The 13,757-nt window shown below is 36.2% G+C and overlaps 2 protein-coding genes across 3 annotated transcripts in view; both read left to right on the top strand.

Annotated features, from left to right (window-relative positions):
• The window catches only part of STAM (signal transducing adaptor molecule), a 101,775-nt gene extending 98,517 nt beyond the window's left edge, over positions 1-3,258 (top strand). The window contains exon 14 of the mRNA XM_048219540.2: positions 1,926-3,258. Coding sequence (XP_048075497.1) covers positions 1,926-2,157 — 232 coding nt within the window. The 3' untranslated portion in view covers positions 2,158-3,258. The remainder of the gene's footprint in view (positions 1-1,925) is intronic.
• Positions 3,259-3,360: 102 nt separating this feature from the next.
• TMEM236 (transmembrane protein 236) overlaps positions 3,361-13,757 on the top strand; it is a 66,182-nt gene continuing 55,785 nt past the window's right edge. For both annotated transcript variants that reach the window (XM_044392192.3, XM_057304738.1), the window contains exon 1: positions 3,361-9,231. The gene's annotated coding sequence lies outside the window, so the exon portion shown is untranslated. The remainder of the gene's footprint in view (positions 9,232-13,757) is intronic.

Below are 13,757 nucleotides of genomic sequence, written 5' to 3'. Positions count from 1 at the left end.
AGGGGGTATCTCAATATTAAAGCTCTTTATATTTTTCTTTGTTTAGTTAACCTAGTGTCTTACACAGAGTAGAAACTCAAATAGCAGGTTGGGAACAGGAAGAGAGGAAGCAGAGACAGCAACAACTCTGAAGGAACGTTTTTGGTGGAATAGGAGCCATGTACAGTGGCTTGGATGGAAGCACTGACCTTGATCAGTTTCAGCAGGAGTGAATGCAGAGTCTTACCTGTGGGTATGGTACAGATAGTATATGTGGTGGGAGTAGATAGAAGGCCCCATTTATTTTATTATTATTATTTTTAGTTGATGGGGGCAAAGGGAGAGAGAGAGAGAGAGAATCTTAAACAGGCTCGACACCTAGTTGCAGAGCCTGACTGGGGGCTCAATCTCACAATCCTGAGATCATGACCTGAATTGAAATCAAACTGCTTAACCGACTAAGCCAACCAGGCACACCGGGAGGCCTCTTATAATGCTGCTTTACTTTCAGAGAAATAAGAGGAACAGGGTTATTAAGCTTTCATCTCCCCTAGTCACTGGAACTGCTCTTGTCAAGGACTAGTGATTTCTGTACTGTCAGATCCAGTGGTCACTTCCTTTTTGAAATACTGTCTTCACTTGAGCATGACCATTCTCTCTTAGTTTTCCTTCCACCTTATTGCCACTCCTCAATCTTCTTTGCCTAGTGCCTCTTTATCTTCCTTTTTTCTAGGTCTAGGGTTTAAATAAGAACTACTTATTTCTCTGTTTGTAGTCACTTCCTAGGGGATCTCATTCAGGCCCATGACTCTGAACACTGTGTGTATGCCAATGACTCCCTAGTGTTATTTTTAGTTCTGACCTCTCAGTTGGACTCCATGCCTGTCCATTATCTTTTGTGAATCTCCTAGGTTTCTCACTTAATGTGTCTACAATTGTACTTTGAATTCTCCCTCTCCAAATCTACTGTAATCCTTATCTGTAGTCTTCCTTTTCAGTGAATGGACATTCTGCCAGGTACTCAGTTCTAAAATTTCAGACAATCTTGACCACTTGCTTTTAGCAGATTTTGATGGCAGTGCCTTCAAAATCTGATCCTTTCCTCTCCTCTTTACCATGTCCACTGTGGCTCTAGCTACCCGTCATCTCTCATCTGGACAATTGTAGTAGCCTCCTTTCAGGTATCCTCGTATCTATCATTGGCCCAAAGTGAGTCTGTTAAAATCTGAATCAAATGACATCAGTCTTCTGTCCAAAACCAACCAATCAGTATCTTCATCTCACTCAAATATAAGCCAGAATCCTTGTTATGGTCTACAAGGCACCACATATTCTAAGGCTCTTCTCCCCCCTTAATTCTGCCGTTTTATGTTATGCTGTTCTCTGCTTTGCTCACTCTTGTCTCCGTCATGGTTTCTTTTCTGTTCCTTGAACATGCCTGGCATTTTCTCTCCTCAAAGGCTTCTGTATTTGCTGTCCTCTTTGCCTGATATACTTCCCCCCCACACACCCCAGATAATCAATATGACTCCCTCTCTCATGTTTTTCAGCTGTCTTTTCAATGTTGTTTACCTACCTGCCTTTTAAATGTTGTCTATCTACCACTGTTCACAAACTGGAATCTCTTGTCCCAGGTGCTCTTGGCCCTCCTACTGTGCTTTATTTTTCTTCATACCAGTTATTACCCCTTGACCTGTTATAGATTTATTATCTTAATTCTCCTACTAGAATTTAAGCTCCCTGATGATAAGGACTCTTTTTCCTTCTTTCTATTTATAATATCCCAGTGCCTAAATTAGCAAATGTTTGGCTCTTATAGGTATTTAATAAATATTTATGGAATGGATTGAATGAATGGATGTTTAATGAATAGCTTTCCTTTTTATCTCTAAATGGCTATGTAAGTCAGTATTGATCTAATTGAGTGTTTTTTCCCCCCTCCACAGCACAATGGTCAGTTCTGTTCAAGGAAATACATATCCCAACCAGGCTTCAGTATATAGTCCTCCTCCTGCTGCTGCTGCTGCTCCTGCTGATGTCACTATATACCAGAATGCAGGAACTAATATGTCCCAGGTGCCAAACTATAACTTAACATCATCAACGCTGCCTCAGCCAGGAGGCAGTCAACAGCCACCTCAGCCACAGCAACCATATTCTCAGAAGGCTCTGCTATAGGACTTGGGATTCCTCTTTGTGGCAAATATCCGCTAAATGCCGCTGACAATGTTATGAGATTCTTTAATATCTTAAGGTTTGTTTATCCTCAGCTTCTAGGAATCTATCTTGGTCTACAGGTTCAAATATTCAAGAAGGTAGAACTCTCTTCAATTTGCACTGACTTTTTAGAGGTTCTCCCTTCCCCCTCCCCTAGAGGAATGAAACTACTTACATTTAATTCCTTTCATAATATGAAAGAATCGATACAAGATTACTTGTCTCATGAAATTACCTGGTCTGCAAAAAGTCAAACTTACAAAAAACTGTTGTGGCAAATGTTATGTACATATATTGCTATGTAACTTCATTAGTGGCCATTTTGAATCACAATGGTGATCATGTGAATATATTTAACACTGTTAAATTAATTTACATTGCTATTTTATTTTAATCATGAACAACTACCATGTTTCATAATGTTTTGTGTAAATTTAAAATAATTACCCTATCCCTTTAAAATGCAAGAGAACAAAGCTGTAGCATATTTACGTGAAGGCATTATGTTGTCCATGTTTCAGTTTCACATTAAACTGAACCTTTCTTTGACTAATTATGAGCTAAACATATGTATTTTATGTCTTTCTGTAGCCTCTGCGTACTACTAGCTGTCATCACACCAGCGTACAGTAGCTAAATTTTTGGTTCAGTTTTAGCAAATGATGATGTTCCCTTTTAAACTTTTACATTTTGGCGTGATATTTCAGAATATTGTGGGACCATGAGACAAAATTAAGTAGGATCACATTCTTTATATCTTTTTTTTAAAGGAATAATGTTGATTTACTTTTTCCTAGTTGAAGATAGTAATTAGATTTCTAAGCTGTATACTGTGTTTATTGGTGGCAGTGACACCAAAGATAGAGGCAATGGATAGAAGTTTTTAAACTGGAAAGGAAACATGAATTACACTACATTTTCAGAGTCTCTTGTAATTATTTAGGATATATACAAAATTTGATTCATCTGTCTTTTCCCACTATTAGTCTTTTAAATATGTCTTTAACACATTGTATCCTTTAATTGTTCATTAAAATGGATATAAGTAGATGTTTCAAATTATTCTATATTCCTGGTTTTACTTAATGTAAGTTTGTATATTTATTCTTCAAACTGGACTTTGGGGCTCATCTCTCTTAAAGTTCTAATGGAATTATTTTGGCTTCCTATTCAGGAGCATTTTTGAATGAAGGCTTTCCTTTTGACCTACAGGAAATATGTTTTCCACTGACATTTTAATCTTCTTAAATATTTATTTCCCTGGTTGTGCTATACTGTTATTTAATACTGTTTAAACAACTGAAAAATTGAGTTCAGCATATTAAATGAATTGACTTAACATGTTTCACACCATAATGAACATTTAATTTGTATTTTCTAAGACTACTGTAATCAGGTAGCTTGTTCCTTTACTTTTTGACAAATGATTCCATCTGTGGCAAGTAATCTTAATGGTGACTAATGTTATAGGTTCAAATTTACAGCATCATTTTCAGCTTCAGTATATCACCCTAGTGTTGTGTTATCCTGAGTTTAGAATTTGTTGCCTTCAAACAGTAATTTTAAAACTTGAATTCACACTTCATCCTAAAAAATTTTTAATATATTGTTTCTTGATAAATGTTGTTAAACAGATTATGATCTTTTTCACTCCAATTTGAATATTTTAGTTTAACTGATAGACTTCTTCCCAAGTCATACTGTATTTCTCTTTGTCTTTTGATAAATTTCTGTTTATCAATGGCAAATATATCATTTTCCTAGTTTATCTTGATATCCTTCATGCTGTAACATCAATTATAGTCTCTAGTATGCTTTTTGACCTATAAAAGTCAATGAATGATGAGATGAAAAAAAGCTGCCCTTATTACAATGCATATACATTTTTCTTATGTATTACTAGCCTTACAAAGGTTTAAATGATGAGCACTTAAAATTAATACTGTATTAGTTTGTGCTTTGCATTTATTTGGTATAAAAATTCTAGATAGAAAAATTCCAATGGAAAAGAATCCCTGGATTTTCCATCATTCAGATGACATGGCAAGGATAGAAACAGGAAAGGACCAGGTAGGAGCACAAACGATTTTGTTCTGAAACCAGTGTATTTGTCGTACTTTCAAAAAGTCTTTTTAAAATATAGCTGCCCCCTCCCTTTTTTGAGTAGAATTATTTATAAAATGAATTAACTATAATGTAGATTTCTGTGAAGCAAATTTTTTTTTTTTTAAGATTTTATTTATTTATGTGACAGAGAGACAGCCAGCGAGAGAGGGAACACAGCAGGGGGAGTGGGAGAGGAAGTAGCAGGCTCACAGCGGAGGAGCCTGATATGGGACTCGATCCGGGTACTCCGGGATCACGCCCTGAGCCGAAGGCAGACGCTTTAACGACTGCGCTACCCAGGCGCCCCTCTGTGAAGCAAATTTTACTTCCGTTTATTTCCTTTATAGAATTTGAGGGTGTATACATATGAATTTTTCCATGAGTGTGGAAAAGTGTATTTGAGTGTACCTACACTCATGGAAAAATTCATCCAGTTACTGGGTAGCATAAGTAACTGACAAACCTATGGCCCATTGGATGTGATAATCTTATCAGTGCCATAAGCCTGCTAGGACTAATGTATAGTATGTACTTACTGTGATTTTACAGTCTTTCCAATTCTAGGATCATCCTTCTCTGTACCTCTCACTCCTACTCAGTGAGGGACCATTTTAGGGGCCTAGAGATTCCCATCTATTTATGTTACAAACTTCTGGAACTTTATTTCTATACCTTAATAATTTTTGTATTTAAAATGCTTAATAGACCAGTAACATTTTTTTAGTACAGTTTTTATGTATATATGACATGTATAATTCAGCTCGGAAATATCTTTAGTCCAAAGCTTCAAGACATACTAGTGTCCTATGTGATAAACTATGCAGCTATAAAAACTATTATTTCCTAAAATGAGGTCCATTGGTATTACTGATCAAATTGCTCATCTGTTTAATACTTTAAAACCACACTTTTCTTTTTCTCATCTGTTTCCTTCTTGGTTTATTATTTTATTAGCAGTTATACTAATAATTACAGCTTTCTGATATATCACTTTTTAAATATTTAATAACAAAACTGGAGTTTAAAGTTTTCATTCTTATATCATTTTCTTTTCCTTTTTTTAAAATCAGCTAACTGCCTGCACTCTTCAAAATAAAATATATAGAAGAAACTTAGCTAAATATTTTCTGAAGGCCTTATGTTCAGTTATCTTTTTAGTATTCTTGTTAAGTATCTAGATTATTTTCTATACTATTTATGATGATATGCTCCCCCCCAGTTTTTAATCAAAGCTGAGTTTTATGTATTCTTTTTTAGTATGGCCTCTCTTTGAAATTATAAAACTTAAGTAATTTTTTCTGAAGTTTTCCTAGCTTCAACAACATTTTTTTCATTATGTTCTAGAACATTTTAAATCTTAGTATTTAAAACCATATATTTCCTTGCTGAACAAAATTTAGCATTTTATTTATGATAACTTGTCATTTTGTGCTTTGCTGATTTTCTCACTCTTTATCTTATGCTAATACTCCCCTCTCCACGGTTGTCTGTTTGCTGCTGCTTACAAGTTTCTTAGAATTTTAGATAAGGATTACATATTAAATTATTGAATCAGCATTCTCTCAGATAAAAGCAAGAAGGACTGGTTTTAATAATCTTCTAGTGGTCAGAAACTTAAAAATAGGTTTGTCTATTTTAAAGAAGAATTGTATCCCAGTTTTTTTTTTTTTTATCAAATACCTTCATCAGTAACAAATATTTTTAGGTATACAGCTTCAAAATACGTATGTATATATATTTACAAATTGTACAGGTTCGACTGTGGCAATATATATATTGTACATTATGCAACACTGAAAAATAGACATCTTAGAAGGGTCAGAGAAAAAGAATATTAATAGAAATTCTAATATTTTCCTTCTGTATCTCTGGTTCATTTTGTCTGTGTCCTAGGAGGTGTCTATCTGATTTGGAGACCACTGCTTTAGAGGTTAAGATTAGACAGAGAGAGGGAGTGGGAGATTATTACTAAATTGGCCTGTTGAAGTAAGTATCTGATACTACAAATGGTGCTTTTCCCAGCAACTTTTAATGTTGAGAATTTTCAGACCTACAGAAAGATTGAAAGAATAATAATACATTGAACACCCAAATACTCTGTCTAGATTAACTAATCAATAACATTTTGTCACGTTTGCTTTATTTCTTTATGTTTATATACACGTGTATATATATATGTGTGTGTGTCTATAAGTGTGTATATATACACGTACACACACACTGTCTTGTGTGAATAGAGGTTACGAACATTGTGAGCCATACTCCTAAGTATTTTATCATGTATCTTGTAAGGATAAGTACATTCTTCTACATAACCTAAACCTTTATCACACCTAAGAAAATTAACCGTAATTCTATGATATTATTGTTATCAAGTGTCCCCAAACTATTATTATAGATAAATTTTTTTAAAAATCCAGGAACATACACCACATTTTTCATGTTCCTTTATTCTTTATTAATCTGGATTAATCTTCTTGCCTTTTTTCCTCCCTGCTACTGATTTTTTTAAAGATCTGTACTAGTTGTTGCATAGAATCTGCACATTCTGGTTTTATCACGTTCTTTATGGTGTTATTAGACTTAATGCTCCATTTTCATTATAGTGCTTTATTAATCCTAAAGGAATTACAGTTAGAACCATATGATTTATGGTTAAAAAATTATTAAAATTTTCAGGTTCATATCAAAACGGTACATAGAAATAAACATTATTAACCTTAAAATGTTTAACCTTAAAGTATATAGCAGACTGTATGTTCAGGTCGTTGATGCAATCATAGCTCAGTACAGTTTTGTGTCTTTTTTTTTTTTTTTTTAAATCTTACTTATTCATTTGAGAGAGAGAGAAAGCACGAGCAGGGTGGGTGGGCAGAGGGAGAGGGATAAACAGACAACTCCCTGCTGAGCAGGGAGCTCCAGTGGAGGGCTTGATCCCAGGATCCTCAGATCACAACCGGAGCTGAAGGCAGATGCTTAACTGACTGAGCCACCCAGGCACCCTTGTGTTCTTCATTGTGAATTGCATTTAGAATCTGAAGGAAATTTGTGCCTTTAAAAAAGAGAGCCTCCTTCCCCCCATTCAAACCAAAATCAGCTTTTCTCAAGGTGTTCTACCTGATTCACTCTGGATGGCTTTTTAAGCCGTTTTTAGAAATGTAATCAACAATTATAGGACTTTGTTTTGTTTGTTTTGTTTTTAAGTAGGCTCCATGCCAGTGTGGAGCCCAACGCAGGGCTTGAACTCAACGACCTGAGATGTAGACCCGAGCTGAAATCAGGGGTTGGATCAGGCTTAACCGAGTCACCCAGGTGTCCCAGGACTTTGTTATTTGGATGCATGCATTTTGGCATGTTTCTTTTAAAAGACTTCTCATTACCTTATAGTCATATCTTCTATTAAGTTATTGAAATCACTGAAGAGGGAGGAAAACCCTTTCTTCTTAAAAGTTTTCAATGTTACTTCTTTTCCGCAAGTTGGTTACCAAACTGGACCAAGTAAAATTTACAACCACAGTCAGGTTAGAAGCAATTGCAAGTTACAGTAATGTACACTATCAGGTTATTAAATAGCTGGGGTTAGGACCTTAGATTATTTTGGTTGGTTAATTGCTTTTTTAAAAAATGGGATATTTGTTTGTAATCCATTGTTTCTGTGGCAGGATATAAGAAGTTTTGTTTTGGTTTTAGGAATTTTTTAAGTCCAGGATCATCTTGTTACTTTAAAACAAGATATGGTATATAAACAGTTGAGAATGTTTTCACTTAATTATGTGTAATATAATCTGTTAGCCAGTCTAGATGCCAAATATTATGAAACATCCATGTAATATGGTTATTTTCCTCAGAACCAAAAATACATACACAAGAATACCCCTATACTACTTTAGAATTTGTTCCTCCTCCCTCAGAGAAAGGAAAATTTCAATATAAATATTCTTGATGTTCTGTAATTTAAAATTATAATGGTAACACACTCTAAATGAGTTGCTTAAAATGACTGAAGAAGTTGTAATCAAGGATACAGGTAAATTAACTTAATACTTTCCAAAGAGGTGGGCAGCCTGGGTGGTGCTGTCAGTTAAGCATCTGACTCTTGGTTTCTGCTCAGGTCTTGATCTCCAGGTTATGAGATCAAGCCTCATGTTGGGCTCTGTGCTCAGCGGTAGAGTCTGCTTAGGACTCTGTCTGCATCTCCTCCCCCGGCCCTCCCGCCCCCAGCACATCCATCTCTTTCTCTCAAAACAAAACAAAACAAAACAAAACTTCCTGAAAAGGCTTCACAGTAGCCAAGTCCATTTCTGTAAATGGTGGATGGCACATGATAAAACTGTTTCATTAATTTGCATAGTAAAATCTATCAGTTTGTGACCACATGGGTTTCTTGTAAAGGAAGTGGTGGTACTGTTTGGTTGAGGAGAAGGGTAAGAATAAGAACTAAATTAGATTGTTTACTGGAGTTCTCTTCTGCTATGAAGTGGAAATTTCAGTTCATTGCCCTAAGGAAGTCAGAGGATTGGATTTTAACACAGATATATATCTTTTGTCAAAAGAATATCTTGCTAGATAGTGATCTTGGGCAGATTCATGGGAATCTCTCTGGGCTGCCTTAAATTGTAGTGTTAGTATAACTACAGAATTCTTTTCAGCTTGCAGAACATCTGTGCTTCAGATCCTCTACCTCTGCCTACCTTAAATACCCCTGACGTTCAGCCGGAATAACTCATGTCTGGCACTGCAGTTACCCTCTCGTATCTTGAAGGAGGAGGATGGGGTGGGGTGGAGTACTGTGGTACTGAAACCTAGGGATATGATTTCTGGCATTCATAATATACTTCCTGAAAGTAATTGGGATTTTTTATTTTTATCAGCGAACAGTTGAGCCTTTTGTTTGTTTGAGCGACCTCACCAGGGACATCTACATTCCAGGTAGAAGTACTTTCATTTAATAGTGCTTACATTTTCACTGGTGCTGATTTCTGGTGGTACCAGGGGGGAATTATTAATTACAGCTCTGAAGCATATACTGTTTTTTTTTAAAGTTTTTATTGGAGATATATATATATATATATATAGAGAGAGAGAGAGAGAGAGAGAACGAGCAGGATTAGGGGCAGAGGGAGAGGAGGATGGAGAAGCAGACTCCCCACTGAGCAGGGAGCCAGATGCGGAACTCCATCCCAGGACTGGAGATCATGACCCGAGCCAAAGGCAGATGCTTACAGCCACCCAGGTGCCCTGCATATACTGTTTTTGTATATTGCTTCAAACTAAAGGAGATAGGTAGCATCAGAGTATGTAAAATGTTACTGTTCTTGATGTTCTCATAGACAAAAGTAGGTGATGCTGGAGGCCATGTGCAACTCTGGCCGTCTTTCAGCTGTTTTGTTTACTTAGTAAGCAAATTGCTTGAGACATTAAAGTGCTGGCTGAGAGTTTATTTCTAATATTCCAAATAAGTGTAGAATCAGCAGTTGCATTTTTTTACATCACAAATATTTGGCCTGGAAAAATGCCAGTATACATTGTTTGCTTACAAGTTATTACTTGAAACAGACATTAGCTAGCTGTTAAAGGTGGTTTTTTTCTAATCATCCTTTTTCTTGTGAGTCAGTTACATGTATCCTTTATTTTATACATATATAGTTATATAAAACAATTTTAAGAATAAAATATATTTTAGTTTTCTTGTACTTTAGAAGATACCTTGCTAGCATTAAAAAAAGTTTCTTCACTGAATTTGTTATTAAAGGAATCTGATAAAGAAGGCTTATATCAAATATTTAATAAAGTAGAAAAGAAGTAGATAAGCTTTTTTTATAGCTCTTTTTTGTAGAGGGGGAACTATAAACTGTCGTCCAGTTTATCACTGCTGTGAAAGGGAAGCGTCACTGCGTTATTTAGAGTCTTTTTTGCTGCCTTATGCTAATTTTTTGAGGCATTGTCCCAGATATGACTACTTATTGGGTTTTACCAGAAAAAGTTCTTTATCTTAACATCATAGTAAAGATTAATTTTAATTTTGTCTTTATACAGTTAATATATTTTTCTTCTTTTTAAAAGATTACGTAGATTCTGTTGGTCTTAGTGAAATGTTTTAGTATCAAAATATCAGGATAATTTTGTTTTATTCATGTGGTTGCCAAACATTAATTTACATGGGGGGGGGCAGGTTGGCTAATGGATTTTCTTGAGGTGAAGTTAAATGTGGATTTGAAACAGGAGGACTTCCAGTACCCAGAATGGAGCTACAAGTTCAGTTACTGTGCTTTTTCTTACTCCATACGGGTTTCTTCCCTGCATGCCTTTCCTGCATTTGAGAGATGATAATTTCCCTGAGGTTTTTAGCATGATAGGACAAAATTCTGTTTTTATTTTAACTTTCATCCAGCATTTATATGTGTTTAACTCCTCTGACTGGTATATTTGAAAGGCAGAAAATACCCCCCAATTTTTATTTGTTGAAGAATACTTATTGTAACATGGTCCTGTCGATGCTTTCAGTAGGGAAAGGTCAAATTTGAGTAAGTGTCTAGTTTATACTCAAGTTTGTTTTTATAATAATTCAGAATGGTCAGGGGAATTTTTTTCAGAAATTAAGCCAGAGAGTAATAGCTAAAGAGGCTGAGATTAGGTAATATGTTTTAGCAGTTTTGTCAAAAGTAAACATTTTGAGATAAAAAACTGAAGTGCTATTTTCCATGTTTGACCAAGAGGTAAGCATCACGAAATTAAAACTGAGTAGCATGATATAAATACTATGTTTAATATCTTTTGAAAGTGGTATTCAAAATATTTTTCTCTACTAATTCATGGCTTATTAATCAAATGCTGTTTATAACTCATTATTTTCTAGATACTTACTCCACGAGCTGTCGTTTGAGAAATCTAAATTCTCTACAGAATGCTTAAAATCACCTTAAGAGACAGCTGAACATGGGCAGTTGTTTCCAGCAGTTGACTCTTGTATATTGGATTTGGTTATAACTCATTTGAACTAGAGATCGTAATAGTATACAGTGGATTCTGCTGTAGTGCAGATATGTGTTCTGAAAATCATGTTATGTGTATTTGTGCAACAAAAAAAGCCTTACTAAGGGTTTATGGGAAAAATAGGGTTAGAGGCACAACACTCCAAAATTTCAGCAATGGCAACACTTAAGGATAAAGATAAGAATCTAATAAAAACAGTAGCACAGTTTTACACCTATTAAATGGTTAATAAAGATACAAATATTGCCCTAAATATGGCACTTTACTTTGAAAAAGACCTGAAGTGTGGTGCTTGTGGAAATAAGTGTCAGAAAGGTTGCAGCTTGTGGGTTTGGGGAAGGTGGAAGGCGGGCTGCTGGAATCTGAGGGCAGGTTGTGACCCCAGGTGTGGGGGGAGTGTGACAGCCCTAGCAGTGAACGGAGGGCGCTGCTGCTGGTAGGAGGGGTGTGTATTTTGGGTATTCCTGCATGGCTCAGGTCAGCCAGGCACAGTTTTCTGCATTTCACCTCATGTTTCTCTTGGACGAAACCCTGTTTCTCCTGGACAAGCCAACTGAAAATTGCATTTTGCTCCTTTTGTTTCCTAGTGTATCAATCTCCTGCAACAAATTTGTGGTTTCCCAATAATCATTGTATCAAAGCTGACTCTGCGAGTGATTTAGAGAATGAGTGACTGGTCACCATTTATTTCTAACTTTAGGAAAATTCCTTTTAAACTTGTAAGTGATTGGTAAGAATTACGGACATGTAGGACAGAACACTTTCTTCCTCCTTAGCAGATCAGAAAGTATCCTAATTGAACATGTGAACACATTTAGATTCAAAGAATTATATATTTTGCTTAAATACAGTCTGTGAGAAATCGTATGCCCTACAGTGCCCTTGGGGCAGCTGGGTGGCTCATTCAGTGTCTGCCTTCAGCTTGGGTCATGATCTCGGGGTCCTGGGATTGAGGCCCACATCAGGCTCCCTGCTCAGAGGGGAGTCTGCTTCTCCTCCTCCCTCCTCTCTGACTTGCTCTCTCTCTCAAATAAATAAAATCTTAAAAAAAAAAAAGATCCTGCCCTCTCCCCACCTCAAAAAAAGGGAAAGAAAAGAAAATTAAGAATAACCATCATTTTCTGACTTAAGTGGGCATAGCCATTATGTCATTATTTTCATTGATTTTTGTTAACTATTGATTTGTTTTTCATTTGGTTGACTTTGAGTGTATACCAGATTTTTAAGGTTTACTAACTGCGTTCTAAATTTTTACATGGCAGCATTCAATATGCTAGGTATTTATTTAAACATTTAAATATTTAAGATAAATGTTTAAATAAATACCTAAACATTTACCTTAATATTTTACCTTGGGGCGCCTGGGTGGCACAGCAGTTAAGTGTCTGCCTTTGGCTCAGGGCGTGATCCCAGTGTTACGGGATCGAGCCCCACATCAGGCTCCTCTGATGTGAGCCTGCTTCTTCCTCTCCCACTCCCCCTGCTTGTGTTCCCTCTCTCGCTGGCTGTCTCTATCTCATAAATAAATTTAAAAAATCTTTAAAAAAAAATATTTTACCTTAAAACATTACCTTGAATATTTAAATAATACCTTTATAAATCTGAAAATATGGATGCAGTTTATTTACAAATTCATTTTCATATCAACAGATAAACTTTAAAAATGAACAATAGAGAAGCATACTAGTGGTTTCACTCTATTGTCAAAATTTAATCATTATACAGTATGTTACAATGTATTTTGTTCACATCATCCATAATTTGTTCCCCAAAAGCTTATTTGTAACCTGGTTCTGGGACACATTTGAGGAACAGTGTTGAACCTGGTGATTAGGATGCCAGGCTAGGATCTAAACCCTGTTAAAGCCATGATGTAACCGAAGTGTGACATTGTGTTCATGGTGTTGAAGTTATATACCACAGACGCTTCAATAGGAAGACCCACTCAGAGAGTCCAGACTTGGATTGCCAGAAGCATAGCTCCTACCTCTGACTGGGGGGTTCAGACTCTTCTCTCTGCCCATAAACAGTGACACTTACCTCATTTCAACCCTCCGAGTACCCAGTCTAGGCCCGTTTGTTCTCTTCTCCTTTTGGAGATCCAGAGATAAATCTACTCGTCTTCACCATTTTCACAAATTGCTGCTTCCGATCACATTTTCACTCTGTCTAATCTGTTGGAGGACTAAAGACAGTGTCACTGCTCCTTTCTTCCCCAGAGCGGCTTTTTGTGTTTTTCTAACTGCAGTTGCAAGCACTAAGGTTGAAGTGAAACAGAGGACCCAGGCAGGCTAATTTGATATCTCTTCCATATGATAATACAAAGCCCTGCACCCGTCCTTACAAGGGTTTAGCTTCTATTGTTGGCACTTGGCCTTTGGTGCCGGAGGAGGGGAGTGGAAAGGAGGTGGTGTTTCTCCTTACCCCCAAAGCACCAAACAATCTTCCCCTATAATACCCTC

This window comes from Ursus arctos, unplaced genomic scaffold (genome assembly GCF_023065955.2).
Source record: "Ursus arctos isolate Adak ecotype North America unplaced genomic scaffold, UrsArc2.0 scaffold_30, whole genome shotgun sequence".
NCBI lineage: Eukaryota > Metazoa > Chordata > Mammalia > Carnivora > Ursidae > Ursus > Ursus arctos.
This window is presented reverse-complemented; position numbering and strand designations above follow the sequence as displayed.